This window comes from Musa acuminata, chromosome BXJ3-1, assembly GCF_036884655.1.
Source record: "Musa acuminata AAA Group cultivar baxijiao chromosome BXJ3-1, Cavendish_Baxijiao_AAA, whole genome shotgun sequence".
NCBI classification, from domain to species: domain Eukaryota; kingdom Viridiplantae; phylum Streptophyta; class Magnoliopsida; order Zingiberales; family Musaceae; genus Musa; species Musa acuminata.
Window position 1 is genome coordinate 39831076 of NC_088349.1, and position 12544 is coordinate 39843619.

At 32.1% G+C, this 12544-nt stretch overlaps 1 protein-coding gene across 1 annotated transcript; it reads right to left on the reverse strand.

The window, feature by feature from the left end:
- Positions 1 to 2701: 2701 nt before the first annotated feature.
- On the reverse strand, positions 2702 to 3988 carry LOC135629281 (cell division cycle 20.2, cofactor of APC complex-like). The gene has a single exon (XM_065136455.1). The coding sequence runs from the start codon at positions 3986 to 3988 to the stop codon at positions 2702 to 2704; it is 1287 nt and encodes a 428-aa protein (XP_064992527.1).
- Positions 3989 to 12544: the final 8556 nt, after the last annotated feature.

Here is a 12544-nt window from a genome sequence, read left to right on the forward strand (position 1 = left end):
AAGGCCAATGATAGTTTACAAGATATATATGATGATGGCAAGGGGCACAGAGGTAGAGGTATTAGAAGGGATGGTAACTTTGGTGATGAAAACTTCAAATACTTACCCAATATTCAATTTGTCTCTCCATTACAACCAAAAAGATCATGAATAGATTATTAAAAAAAATGATGACTTAAATAAATCAATCGGAATTATCGTGTCAAATTCAAACTTGGTACCACATGTGATATTACTGGAATCGCAATAAATAATCACAACCGCTACTGCTACCTTAATCTCAGTAAACAAATAGGGAAGTTGGAAACAAGAAATACCAACTCAAAGGTCGGTGTTATACTTACAAAGGCAAATTTCAGATATAGTGCTTGGATGCTGAAACTTGTGGTAAATGACCACAATAGCATAATTGAAAAAATACTGAAATAGTAGCCATGTCATTAATTGGTGAACATTTATATGAAACATAGCAAGCTTGTCTATCAAGCTCATGAACATTGCTACCACTCTGCTACAACTACAGCTGATTCAGCAAGATAAATCCAAATCGAAACCTTTAATGAAGATCTTGTTAATCGGAAGGACCCGAACTACTCCACTATCACTATAATAAAGCATTTATGAACTGTTGGTCTAGTAAGCTAACTTCCAAACTTTAGAACTGCATTATATCCCATTTGACACCATTTTTCAAGCCCTATCTTAGGATCAGAAGTGTATCTATGTTGCAGAAGACATAATCTATTCATGGAAAGACATATAAATTTGATATTTTTGTTTATTTCACAGGGAAAAACATAATAAACAGAATTAAAATGCCTCACCTTTATCAAGCTCATAGATTTATTTGTTTGGTATCTCTTTACTATTATGGTATATACTGTGGTTTGCAGTTCTCTTAGGTTGAATAACTGCTTTCTACAGAAATTATGACACATCTTACTAAAAACAAAAAATTTTAGGCTTGGATTTCACTCTTGAACTTATCTTTATTTTCGAAAAATTTCAAATTGAAAATTATTCATTTCATGAACAGTTTTTTAAACAATATCTGAGTGGTTGATCAACAGTCTTTTGATTGTCAAACACAATTCTAGTTTTGCAACTCCACAATTTTCTAAATTATTTCACCCTCTAAACAAAATCCTGAGATGCTTTAGTATCTTTGTATATGCAAATAAACATAAAAAAAACACTATTTCAAGTGAAATGAAGTACTCCGTAGTGAAATAATATCTAAAACAAATAAAAGTTTTCACGGGTTCTAGAATAGTCCTAAAAGAACATAAAAAATCTGAAGGCTAATGGATATTTTAGGGAACCTTTAGTCACCCAAAAAATAAAGACATAAGAAGTTACATCTTAGATCAAAATTATGCATAGATCTCTTAGTTGTTGAATATGATTATAGTTGTGCAACACCATAAGTTTCCATATTTTCACCCTCTAAGCAAATCCAAAGATGCTTTAATATCTTTGTATCTATGAATAAAGATTTAGCAAAGACACCATAGCAAGATTTTAAATTCATCATGTGAAAGTACTTTGATCTGGCAATAAAGCTACACAGTTCAATCTTCAAAGTTTCTTAATGGTCCTAAAAGAATATAAAATTCTGAAGTTCAACTTATATCATAGGAAACCTATAGTTAGAAAAGAAAAAAGAAGCATAGGGTCATAAGCAATTACCTCTTATAATGCATAGATCTCACGATTGTCAAACACACTTCTAGATATGCAATGTGATGTCTTCATGTGATAACTAGGCCATATTGAATGTTATAAGAAATCTCAACTCAAAAAAAAATGGAAAAGGAAATCTGAAGTTTGTTATATGGTTCAATCTTCAAAGTTTGTTTTGGCAATGTGATATCTTCATGTGATACTTAAGGCCATATTACAAGTGTTTTGTTCTGGCAATAGAGCTACACAGTTCAATCTTCAAAGTTTCTTTATAGTCCTAAAAGAATATAAAATTCTTAAGTTTAACTTATATCATAGGAAACTTATAGTCGGAAAGAAAAAATAGAAACATAAGGCTATAGGCAATTACCTCTTATAATGCATAGATCTCTCGATTGTCAAACACTCTTCTAGGTGTGCAATGTGATGTCTTCATGTGATATCAAGGCCATATTGAATATCATAAGAAATCTGAACTCAAAAAAGAAAAAAAAACAATAAGCATCTATCAGTTTGATCTAATTATGCATGATTAGCATACACAACAAAATATATAGTCTGCACAAAAATTCTCAAACAAAAATGAGACAAAGATAGTAACTTACAAAAAAGAAACACAAGAGAAGCAAATTAAAATCACTTTAAACCACATAATTAGATTATAACAATTGGGCAAAAATTATAGACCACATGTTTCATCAATTGGGCAATAATCATATCGATAACTATGAAATGATAAACAATAAATAGGAAACAAAAATCAGACTCGTAGCTGCAATAATAGTCATGTTGTAAATAAGCCTACTAAAATGCTGTAAAAGGCTGTAAGGTTTCTAACTTACCTTAGGCGGTTGCGCTCATATTTGAAGATCTCGAATCCATGCGCTTGTATGAAAATGTACTGCCTCTTTGACATCACGAAACTTCCCATCGCAATGTTACCAACAACAGATCTTCATGCCAAGCACTAGAGAAGTCTTCCATTTGGAATCTTAATCATTTCCACCTATCCACCTTTTCATCTTATGATGACATTAAATTGGGCAAAGGGCAGTTCAGGTTTTGTTATTTTGGGAGTCTCAAAGATATTCCAAAACTTGACTGTCTCATCTGCTGCTGCAGAAGCTACTACACCTCCCAGTGGACTCCCAGCCAAGGAAAGAACCCGGGATGAATGACCGGAAACCTTAGCCACTCTCGTCATGGATGGGTAATTCCACAAGGTGAGTTGATTGTTCGGCGAACCATGGGAGGTCAGTAATTCAGATTTGTTTTTGTCCCATAGCAATGCACAAACTTCAGAGCCAGCATCAATCGAGTTCAAGCAAGCACCGTTAACGGTGTTCCAAAACTTAACGCAATGATCATTGCAACCTCCACCAGAAGCCAGCAGGTTGCTCTGAGTTGGGCACCAGTCAACGACCTTCACAATGGAAGTGTGGCTGCTGATCCTGTGAAGCCATTGACGTTGACGTGGATGGTCACGTGAGACAGGCATGCAGGCATCCCATATGCGCACTAGTTTGTCCTGCCCTCCACTCGCCAAATACCGCCCTGACAACACGGACCATTTAAGACTACAAACTCCACGCCGATGCCCATTATAGAAACAGATGAACATGTCATCCTTTCTAAAGTCATAATCAACAACAGTGCCATCAAATCTTCCGACTGTCAAGATTGAATTACTTCTCCACGCAAGTGACAACACAGGGGCCTGGTTCTCATCTTCCATCCCATCCACGACATGTCCTGTTGCTGGATCAATCAGGGATAAATCTGAATTGCCAAATGCGACAGCAAGAACTGCACAGTCTGGCGACCAGCGGATGCAAGTGATAGGTCCTCTGTCTTCTTCGGGTTGTAGAAGCTTAGTCGACTCGTTTGCAGCGTCCCAGAGATACACTGCATCCTCAAGGCCAATCGCCAACACATTATTGCTTCCCCAGTCGAGGAGATTCAAAACATTATCATCCAACAAGCCGTGGATTACCAAAACCCTCTCTGGTTCTTTAGGGATTCGCCTCTGCTGCTTCTTCTGCCGCCGAATGGGCTCGTCAAACTCGGGCAGCTTGCTGGCCGACGCTTCAGGTGCAGTCTTGAAAGCGAGGATACGAGACCTGTTCTTCAAAATGCACTCGTCAAGAAGCTTTTGGTACGCCACGCTCGATGGGGATTCCCTCGAACCATCACGCTGCGGTCTCGAAGGCCCGGTTAGGGCAAAGCGTGCGTAGTCCATGTCCATCGCCGACCGGAACGGGATGAAGCGGTCGTACTCCACACGCCTAGAACGCGAAGAAGACATATTTTCCAATCGAAACCAGAACGAGACTGGCTAGGTGACGAAAAACGATCGAGAAAACCAGAAAGATCGATCTTCCCACAAGAAAGTCGACAACCAAGAATCGATTAAAAGAACCCTAAGACCAACAAAAATTCTGAACCCTAATCAAAATTTCGACGGATGAAGAACCAAGCGAAACGAAACAAGAGAAAAAAGAAACGAATGAGATCACCGCAATAAAAATCGAAGGGAAGGACCCTCGCAGCTGTGCCCGTTCGTGTTCGTCGGAGAGCAGTTCCGACCTTCGCAGAACGACGAGATCGCCGAGAGGCGAGAGTCGAGAGTCGAGAGCCGAGAGCCGAGAGGAGAGCGCGCGAGGGGAGAGAAGTTGTTGTGATTGCAACAGAGTGGGCCCTCGGGTTATATAGATGTCACCCAGCCCAAGCGTTACATTCTAAAATCGTTCCGTTATATTTACCCAATCTACGTAGCGGGTAGTTTGACATCACACCGTTATATACAGCTATCATCTACGTTAAATTTCGTGTACCTTACTCTTTTAGAATTCGTATGTTAAAGAAACAAGACGTGGCATTTTTTTTTTGTACGAAGCAATGTTTTTAAACTACTAAAATTATTATTAATATAATGAGATTTGATATTCTTTTATTTGTCACTAAAAAAGAAAATTTTTAAATAATATCTATAAACTGATAATATTTTTATTAATACACTAGGTTTTGAGTCTCAAATTATAATATATTTTATTTTTAATTTTAAATTTAGTACAATATTCATTCACATAAATTATGCATCTAATTAATCCAACGATCAAACAGTGAACAATTAGATAAAACTAGAATTAAATGCTGACCATTCTCGATTTAGATGATAAATAGTTAAATGCTTGAATTATTAAGAAAACATGAAAATTAATCATTTTTAATTATATTAATTTATTATTATTATTCTAACCAAAATTCATTGAAATTTCATCTTAAATTGTTGGAGCAAAACAATGATATACAAATTTTGATGAAGAAACAAATAAGATATTAAAATAATAAAAATAAAAAGACAAAGTTTAAAAAGAACTTAAAGACATGTAATCAATGTCTTAATATGAAAAACTCATCCTTACATATCGGATTGATCGAGATTCTAATCTCAATATTTAATCCATCTTATCTTTGCGAATATAAATAAATATTATCATAGAGTTAGTTAACTAGCCTCTCTTAGCATATCAAGTAGCAAAATAATAATAATAATAATATTTTTAAAAAATAAAGAGGAGAAATTGTATTGAAATATGAATTAATAAACTATAGCCATTTACAATTCAATTTATAGAGCCTAAAAAGCATCCTAAATGTCATAACTGATATTGTTGTAAGAGACATCCTTTCATTAAAATATCTTTTATGCATATCAAGATTATCTTTACATAATTTTAATTTTTAAAATATAATACTAATAAAATTATATTTATTTATAAGATAAGATCATTGGAAAAACTTTTTATTTTTTTCTTTTTACCTGGAAAATGATGACTTCACTAGATTATGTAAAAGACTGAGATACATTTCTCTCCCTTTATCGAAAGAAAATAGAAAAATATCAATAAACCAAATACGACTATAATGATATATTAAATAATAAATTAATACTTTTAATTAATATCTTAATAAATATAGTATGAATTATTAAAAATATAATAGTATTGTCAAGAAATAATCAGATAGGTTGTTGTTATTAGATATCAATTTAATTTTCCTTAAGTCATTTTTGCTATTTTTGACATAATTTTGATTAAAATGTGTTAGAATGGATAAAAGAGAAAAAAAATTAAATTAAATTTATAAGTTATGAAATCCATAAAGTAGATTAGAAAATATTTATAAAGAGTATAAAAGAGTTTATAAAAGGTAGAACCAAAATATATGAGATACATTGTTCTTAAAATAGATTCCACTACTTCATAAATTTATAAAATTATTATAATTTTATTTAGCTAAGGTAATTAAACTCCAAATCAAAAAATTCTACATGAAACCTTTATAAATATTTTGTAGATTGCTTTAGTTTTTAAAACTTTAATAAAAATTTATTGGTTTTTTTACCTTTTCATCACATTTTAACTTGATATGTTAAGAGAACTATTTAGACTTTGGATCACTTAAAAAAAATATATATTATTATCCACTTAGAATACTCTTTAAAAGATCCATAATTTGTGAAAGAGGTTTTGGGGGAGATAGATATAAGAGTATTATTATTAAATAAAAGTAGAAAAAATATCATTTCTAGAATTCTTTATTACAAATGATCATTAAATTAAAACTAGGATACTTTATAAAGTGATATAATAAGCACTAAAATTAGAATGTCTTATGAAAAGATATAATAAGCCATGCAGAAGTTTTTGTTGTACAAAGCTGATTGCAAGCTTCTATGAGTACATTTTGTGATCATTGGTATTCTTTTATATTACAAATAATATTATTTTTATCATAATATGAACACCTAGAAAAGAGGAAAAAAGATGATCATATGAAACTAACCAGAGCTTATCCAAGTAAGATTTTCTTTTTAGGCAAGATTTTGATTTTTTAAAATAAAATAATTGAAGGTAAAATTCATCAAACAAAATTACATATGTAACAAAAATCATCATACCACCTAAAATGGTATAAAATATATTGTGCATACTAGTCTAGATGTGGATCGGTATGCGAATTGCTTTTGTTTTAAGTGATATAATCTAAATTATATATGAAAACCTTAGAATCACCATATTTCTCATTATGTTGTTGTCATTGGATGGTGCTTACCCATTAGCCATCATTTCTCTCTTTGGTACATACTCTCTTCTTATCCTTCTCTTCTTTCTTTATGTCATTTCTCACTACTTTGTCTCCTCTTCCTCCTCCCTCCTTTGATCCATCTTCTTTATTCTTTCTCCTTCACTGCTTCCTCTTCTTCCTTCTTCCCAATCCAACACAAATTGATATAGGACAAAAGCATATTATTGGATTCTCTTATATTAACAACTACATAAATGCTTTTATGTTCAACATGACCTCTTTTGAGTTTGGCTTCTCAAATTGGATTCTCATATTATTGGATACTTCAATTACCATCATTTTATGTTTGTCCAATGATCTTATATAGTATAAGGTTTATATATTTTATTTTCATATACAAAATATTTAAAAATATTAAGGCCATATATAAGATGTTTAAAAATATTAAGAAAGACTAGGTTAAACAACATAATTGTTCCATTTATTTATAGTCATAGCTTGAAATATCCGAAAGAAAATCCATTAGAAAAATATATTTTCTATTAGTAACTCATTGCAAAATTACCATCATATTTGGTATATTTAGATGCTTTCTCTATTTAATAACATTTATTACTTAAGAGGAGTCTTGTCTAAGTGGAATTAAAATACTTTGGGTGATATTAATGCCAAGGTTGATATTAATAAGTTAGAGCTTCTAGATGTCATTGCTATTATCTTAAACAAGGATGTTATAGAGTTGGGATCCCTTTATAATCACATTTAGACTCTTACTATGTATGTTTACCTAAAGACTTGGGTTAAGATCAAGTTTAAATAGATTCAGAACGAGGATAAGGATATGAGATTTTATCATAATTTAATTATTGATAGATATAAGTAAAATTTTATTCATAATATTCAGAGTGACCAATAGTATATTTATCAAACTGAGCTTATCTCTCATAAATTCATCTCCTTTTATTCTCAATTTTATGGTGGAGATATGAATAAGCCCTTTTTTATCTTAATTCTAAATCTCTTTAGCCTAATATGAATAGTATTCTTAATGATCAAGGTTCTGAGTTAATTAGATACTTTAACAAATATAAAATCTGTAAGTTTCTAGGTCATTTGACTTTAGTAAAAATCCTGCGACTGATGGTTATACTTTTAAATTTTATCAACACCACTAAGATACTAAAAAAGATTATCTTATTGAGGCCTTTAATTAATTATATTTTCATGCCTTTTTGTTGGTTGATTAAGCTAGAACCTTCTTTGTCTTCATCCCTAAATATTTAATTCCTAGAAAAATTTTATATTTTTCATCCCATTTTTGTAGGTAATGTGGTATATAATGTTTTGTCTAAGCTTTTGGCTTCTCATATCAAATCTCTTTTGAATAATTTGTTTCATATTGAGTAATCAACTTTTCTCTCGAGTAGAAGTATTCATGATAATATTTTGATAGCTTAAGAAGTGGTTCATTCTACATTTGAAATAAGGGTAAGAGTCCTTTAGTTATGTTTAAAATTGATCTTGAAAAAGAATATGATCTTCTTTCTTAGGATGTCATTTTTTGTATTTATACTATTTTAAATTATTTTATATAATTTATGTCTTGGATTAAAAATTATATTTCTATTTATATCTTTTTATATCTTATTAATTGTAAGGGCTCAAGGTATTTCAAGAGCAATAGGGGTATTGGGGACTATTATCCCCATATCTATATATCATTGTGGCCCAAATCCTTTCTTGTCTATTTTATAAGGCTATTGAAGATAAGTTGCTCACCCTATTTAAATTTAAAAATATATCTGTTTCTCTCATATTATATTTGCAAATAATATTTTGACATACTTTAGGGTGAATAAAAGATTTTATGAAACCATTAAGGATAATCTCAAGGCTTATGAGACTCTTACGAATCAACTTATTAATCTTAGTAAATATGATTTTTTTTTTCTCATAGCATGAGAGTTGGTAAGAGACATGATGTCCATTCCTTTAATATCAAAGTGAGAAAATTTCATTTTAAATACCTTAGTACTATGATCATCCCTCATAGAATTCTCAAATTGCCCTTTGATATTACGTTGAAGTCTTAATGGTAAGATTGATTCTTGGAATAGGTCTAAGTTATCCTAGGCTAGTAGGTGTTAGGATCATAATGACACTAAGAGGGGAGGGTGAATTAGTATTATAGTAAATTTCAATCGATTTTAAAGGTCCATCAATAAATCCATATTGGAAATGAAATTAACAAAATATGTGAGTAAGGGTTGTGAGTAAAGTAAATTAGTAAGTAACAACAAATCAAAATCAAGAGAAGTAATACAAATCGATTTATAGTGGTTCAATCTTTCCGACCTATATATACTCTTGATTTCTCTTTCATCGAGGCCATTGGCTTTCACTACTGATCTTCTTTCCAATGGATGAAAATCAACTATCATTATTATAGCTTTTATCCTTTTAATAGGCTTATGAGAGAACCTCTACACTCATTCTTTTATAATATCTCTCATCTCCTATAACTTAGAATCACCTCTAAACTCAGAGAAAGAGACTCAAATAATATCCAAAGAGAGAGCAACAACTCTTCACCAACTCAGAAATTGATGCTTCATCAACCAAACCTTAGTGGGCTATTTATAGGCCCCAAGAGGTTTAAAAAATGGAGCCAAAAAATTTAAATCCTTGAAATTTTAAGGCATAGGCGGTACTATCGTTGACACATGGTAGTACTACCGTTATAACTTTTGATATTACAAGTTTAGACTTTTGGACAATACAACTATCATAATTTTTAAATATTAAGTAGTATCACCATCAATATAGGTGGTACCACTACCAGTAGCATTGACAAATATTGTTTTGTGCTTATTGGTTGACTTAAGCGGTACCATCGCTTGGGCCTAGCAGTACCACTGTCCAAGTCAACTCAAGTCCATTGTTTTAGCCTTCTAATAGGCCTAATTTAACCTTGGTCAAAGCCTATTGGCTTTATCAACAAGTTGGCATGGTTTTGGCCTAATCCTAACTTAGTTTGACCAAAAAGACACCAAACAAGACTTTAACAATTCAACAACATATCCTACATAATACTTTATTTTGGCAAGTCGTCCAATCTTTTGATACTTTATTTGAAACTCCGGCATATCACCCTTTCCATCAGCATATCGCTCGATCCATCGACATGTCAATTTTTCTACGATATCTGATATTTTAGCAAAATATCTGATCCTTCTAGCAAGATGCCCAAACTTATACCATAAAGTTCAATCGTCCAACTCTATGCCCAATGTACAACATAATACTTTTCTTAGCGTAATTTTTTATTCTCCTACTTCGATAATTTGTCCTTGATAGTTCGAGTCTTTGGTCGATATATTTCCTATGCTGCTTCTCTCAAAAGTATATTAATTTGTAAACTCATCAATTGATTTTATTATCAAAATATAGAATTGGATCACCCTCATTATTATTTTTTAAATATCACCCTTTTCCATATTTTAAATGTCTTGATGCTTAAGAAAGTATTTCAGAATATTATATTAAGGATTTCTTATAGTAGAACTTTAACATTACTAATGGCTTTATCTAATTTCCTAGGATATTATTACTCTCCCCAAACAAGATGGTGGTTAGCGCATTCATTTGACCACTACTAGTCTTGCTCTTCAAGTGAAAAAGAATTTCCATAGTGTTGAACTAGGAGTCCAATCTTTAGGTCAAAGTTATTACTATTAAATGACATTATCTCCCCTTAGAAGCATATTAATTCTTCTCTTGTTAATTGTTGTTGGAGTCTTTTTCTCTACATTTTCTCCATGAGGGTTTATCTTTTTTCATCGGTGATAGTATTTTTATTGATGTGATGCATGATAACTGATTATTTGATGTCCCTCTTTTATTGAAGCTAACATTTATAAATATGGATTTCAACTTTGAAAATGTTATAATTTCTACTTTGATTTAAGGTTTGTCTTTTCAGGTATTAAACCCATTTCGAATGGTATATATCAGTCTATATTAGTATATTAACACATGGTATGCTGGTGGTGTATACTGAGGGTTTGGCAAGAAAGAAAAAGAGAGAGAAGTGGAAGGGGCGATATCAAAACAGAGAAGGAAGGAGGAAGGAAGAAAGAGGGAAGAAGTGGTGAAAGAAGAAGGAAGAAGAAGAAAGATGATGAGGAGAAAAAGAATAGTAGTAGTGTACTTGGGAAGCTACAACATTAGTAGTACTGGTGAAGCAATAATATCATCGAAGCGGCAAAAGTAACAACAACAATATCTTACTTAATGTCGAAGTTGTAGTGAGAACAGTGATGAAGTAGCAACAGTAAGGCAGTAGCATCTTACACAAGAAGAGGGCTCACATTTGTGATGGCGAGTTGGTGACCTCTTATGCGATAACGAAGCATGACGATAATAGTGACAAAAGCAGCAATGGCTAGGTGACAACATCTTAAAGGAGAAGAGAGCTCACATTCGTAAGTCATAATCTCTTTTTTTTAACATTAATTTGGATAAGGATCTCCACTATATCTTTGATTTTTTATTAAGTTAATTAAATCGCTAAAAATGGGATGGTCCGCATATTGGCTCACATCTGAACAAGTATATATCACCCATCCTAAACCATTTTTGGTGGTACAATAAATGTTGGTTTGGTTAATAATTAATCATGGGATACATGTAAAATACTATCCTTATTTGGGTTAGTGGGTGGACCTTCGGCTATAAGGATTAGTATTCCCTTAGCCTCTATGATGATAGGAGGGTATGGAAGGCGCAACTATTAACTAAATTTGCTTATAGGTATTTAAGAGGTTGCTCTAGTGACACTGGTTTGAGTAAGGAGTGTTAGGTGAGGCTATAGAAGGTTCTTATCCTCCCTAGAATTTAATTATTTTGTTAAAAATTGCTTCATCATAGGCTTCTTACCACCGGGAGATTAGCTAAGATTGGTATTTGTGATTTTAAACTGTGTGCGCTATTGTACGGGGAAGGCATGGATATACAGGATCACTTATTTTTTTAAGTGCAAATTTGCTTGTGAAGTATGGAGTGGGTATAGAGTGGGCTAGAGATTTTGGTATATCCTTTGCTCACAAGAATGATTAAAAACTTGAGGTTGAGAGAGGGGGAGAGCCTTACTAAAATCAGTTATTAATTATTGAGAGTCTTGATTGCCTATGATATTTGGTTGATTTGGAACGCCCAGGCCACCTTCAAATGGAGTTAAGGGATTAGCTTTCTCAATTTTGTCTAAGGGATTAGCTTTTTCAATTTTGTCTAAGGAATGTTTGGGGAACAATCAATTACTTATAACTTAGTCCAAACCCAATTATGGACCCATATGATAGTAGACTATCAATTTATCGAAAATCATATGTTGAAAACCTGAATAAATTATGATCAAATATGGGATTGACCTTGCGATTGAAGAGAGGGTCCCAAGTTGATAGCTGAATATGATGCAAAGTTGATTATTAAGTTCATTAACAAAGAAGAATCTCTTCTATGAAGTTCATTAAATTACTTAAAATGTATTTGGATTTTTATTTTGAGACTTCAAGCATGCATATTTTGTCATGTGTTTAGGGAGGAGAACAATAGTACTAAATGGTTAATAAATTTTGCTCTTTGTTCTAAGTCTTCTAGCTTGTAGAGATTGGTTTGGTCACCTTAATCATTTTTTTAATATTCTAAGGAGTATATTGTAGCTTTTATTAGAGATTTATAATAATATATTATTTTATTATTATAGCTGTAG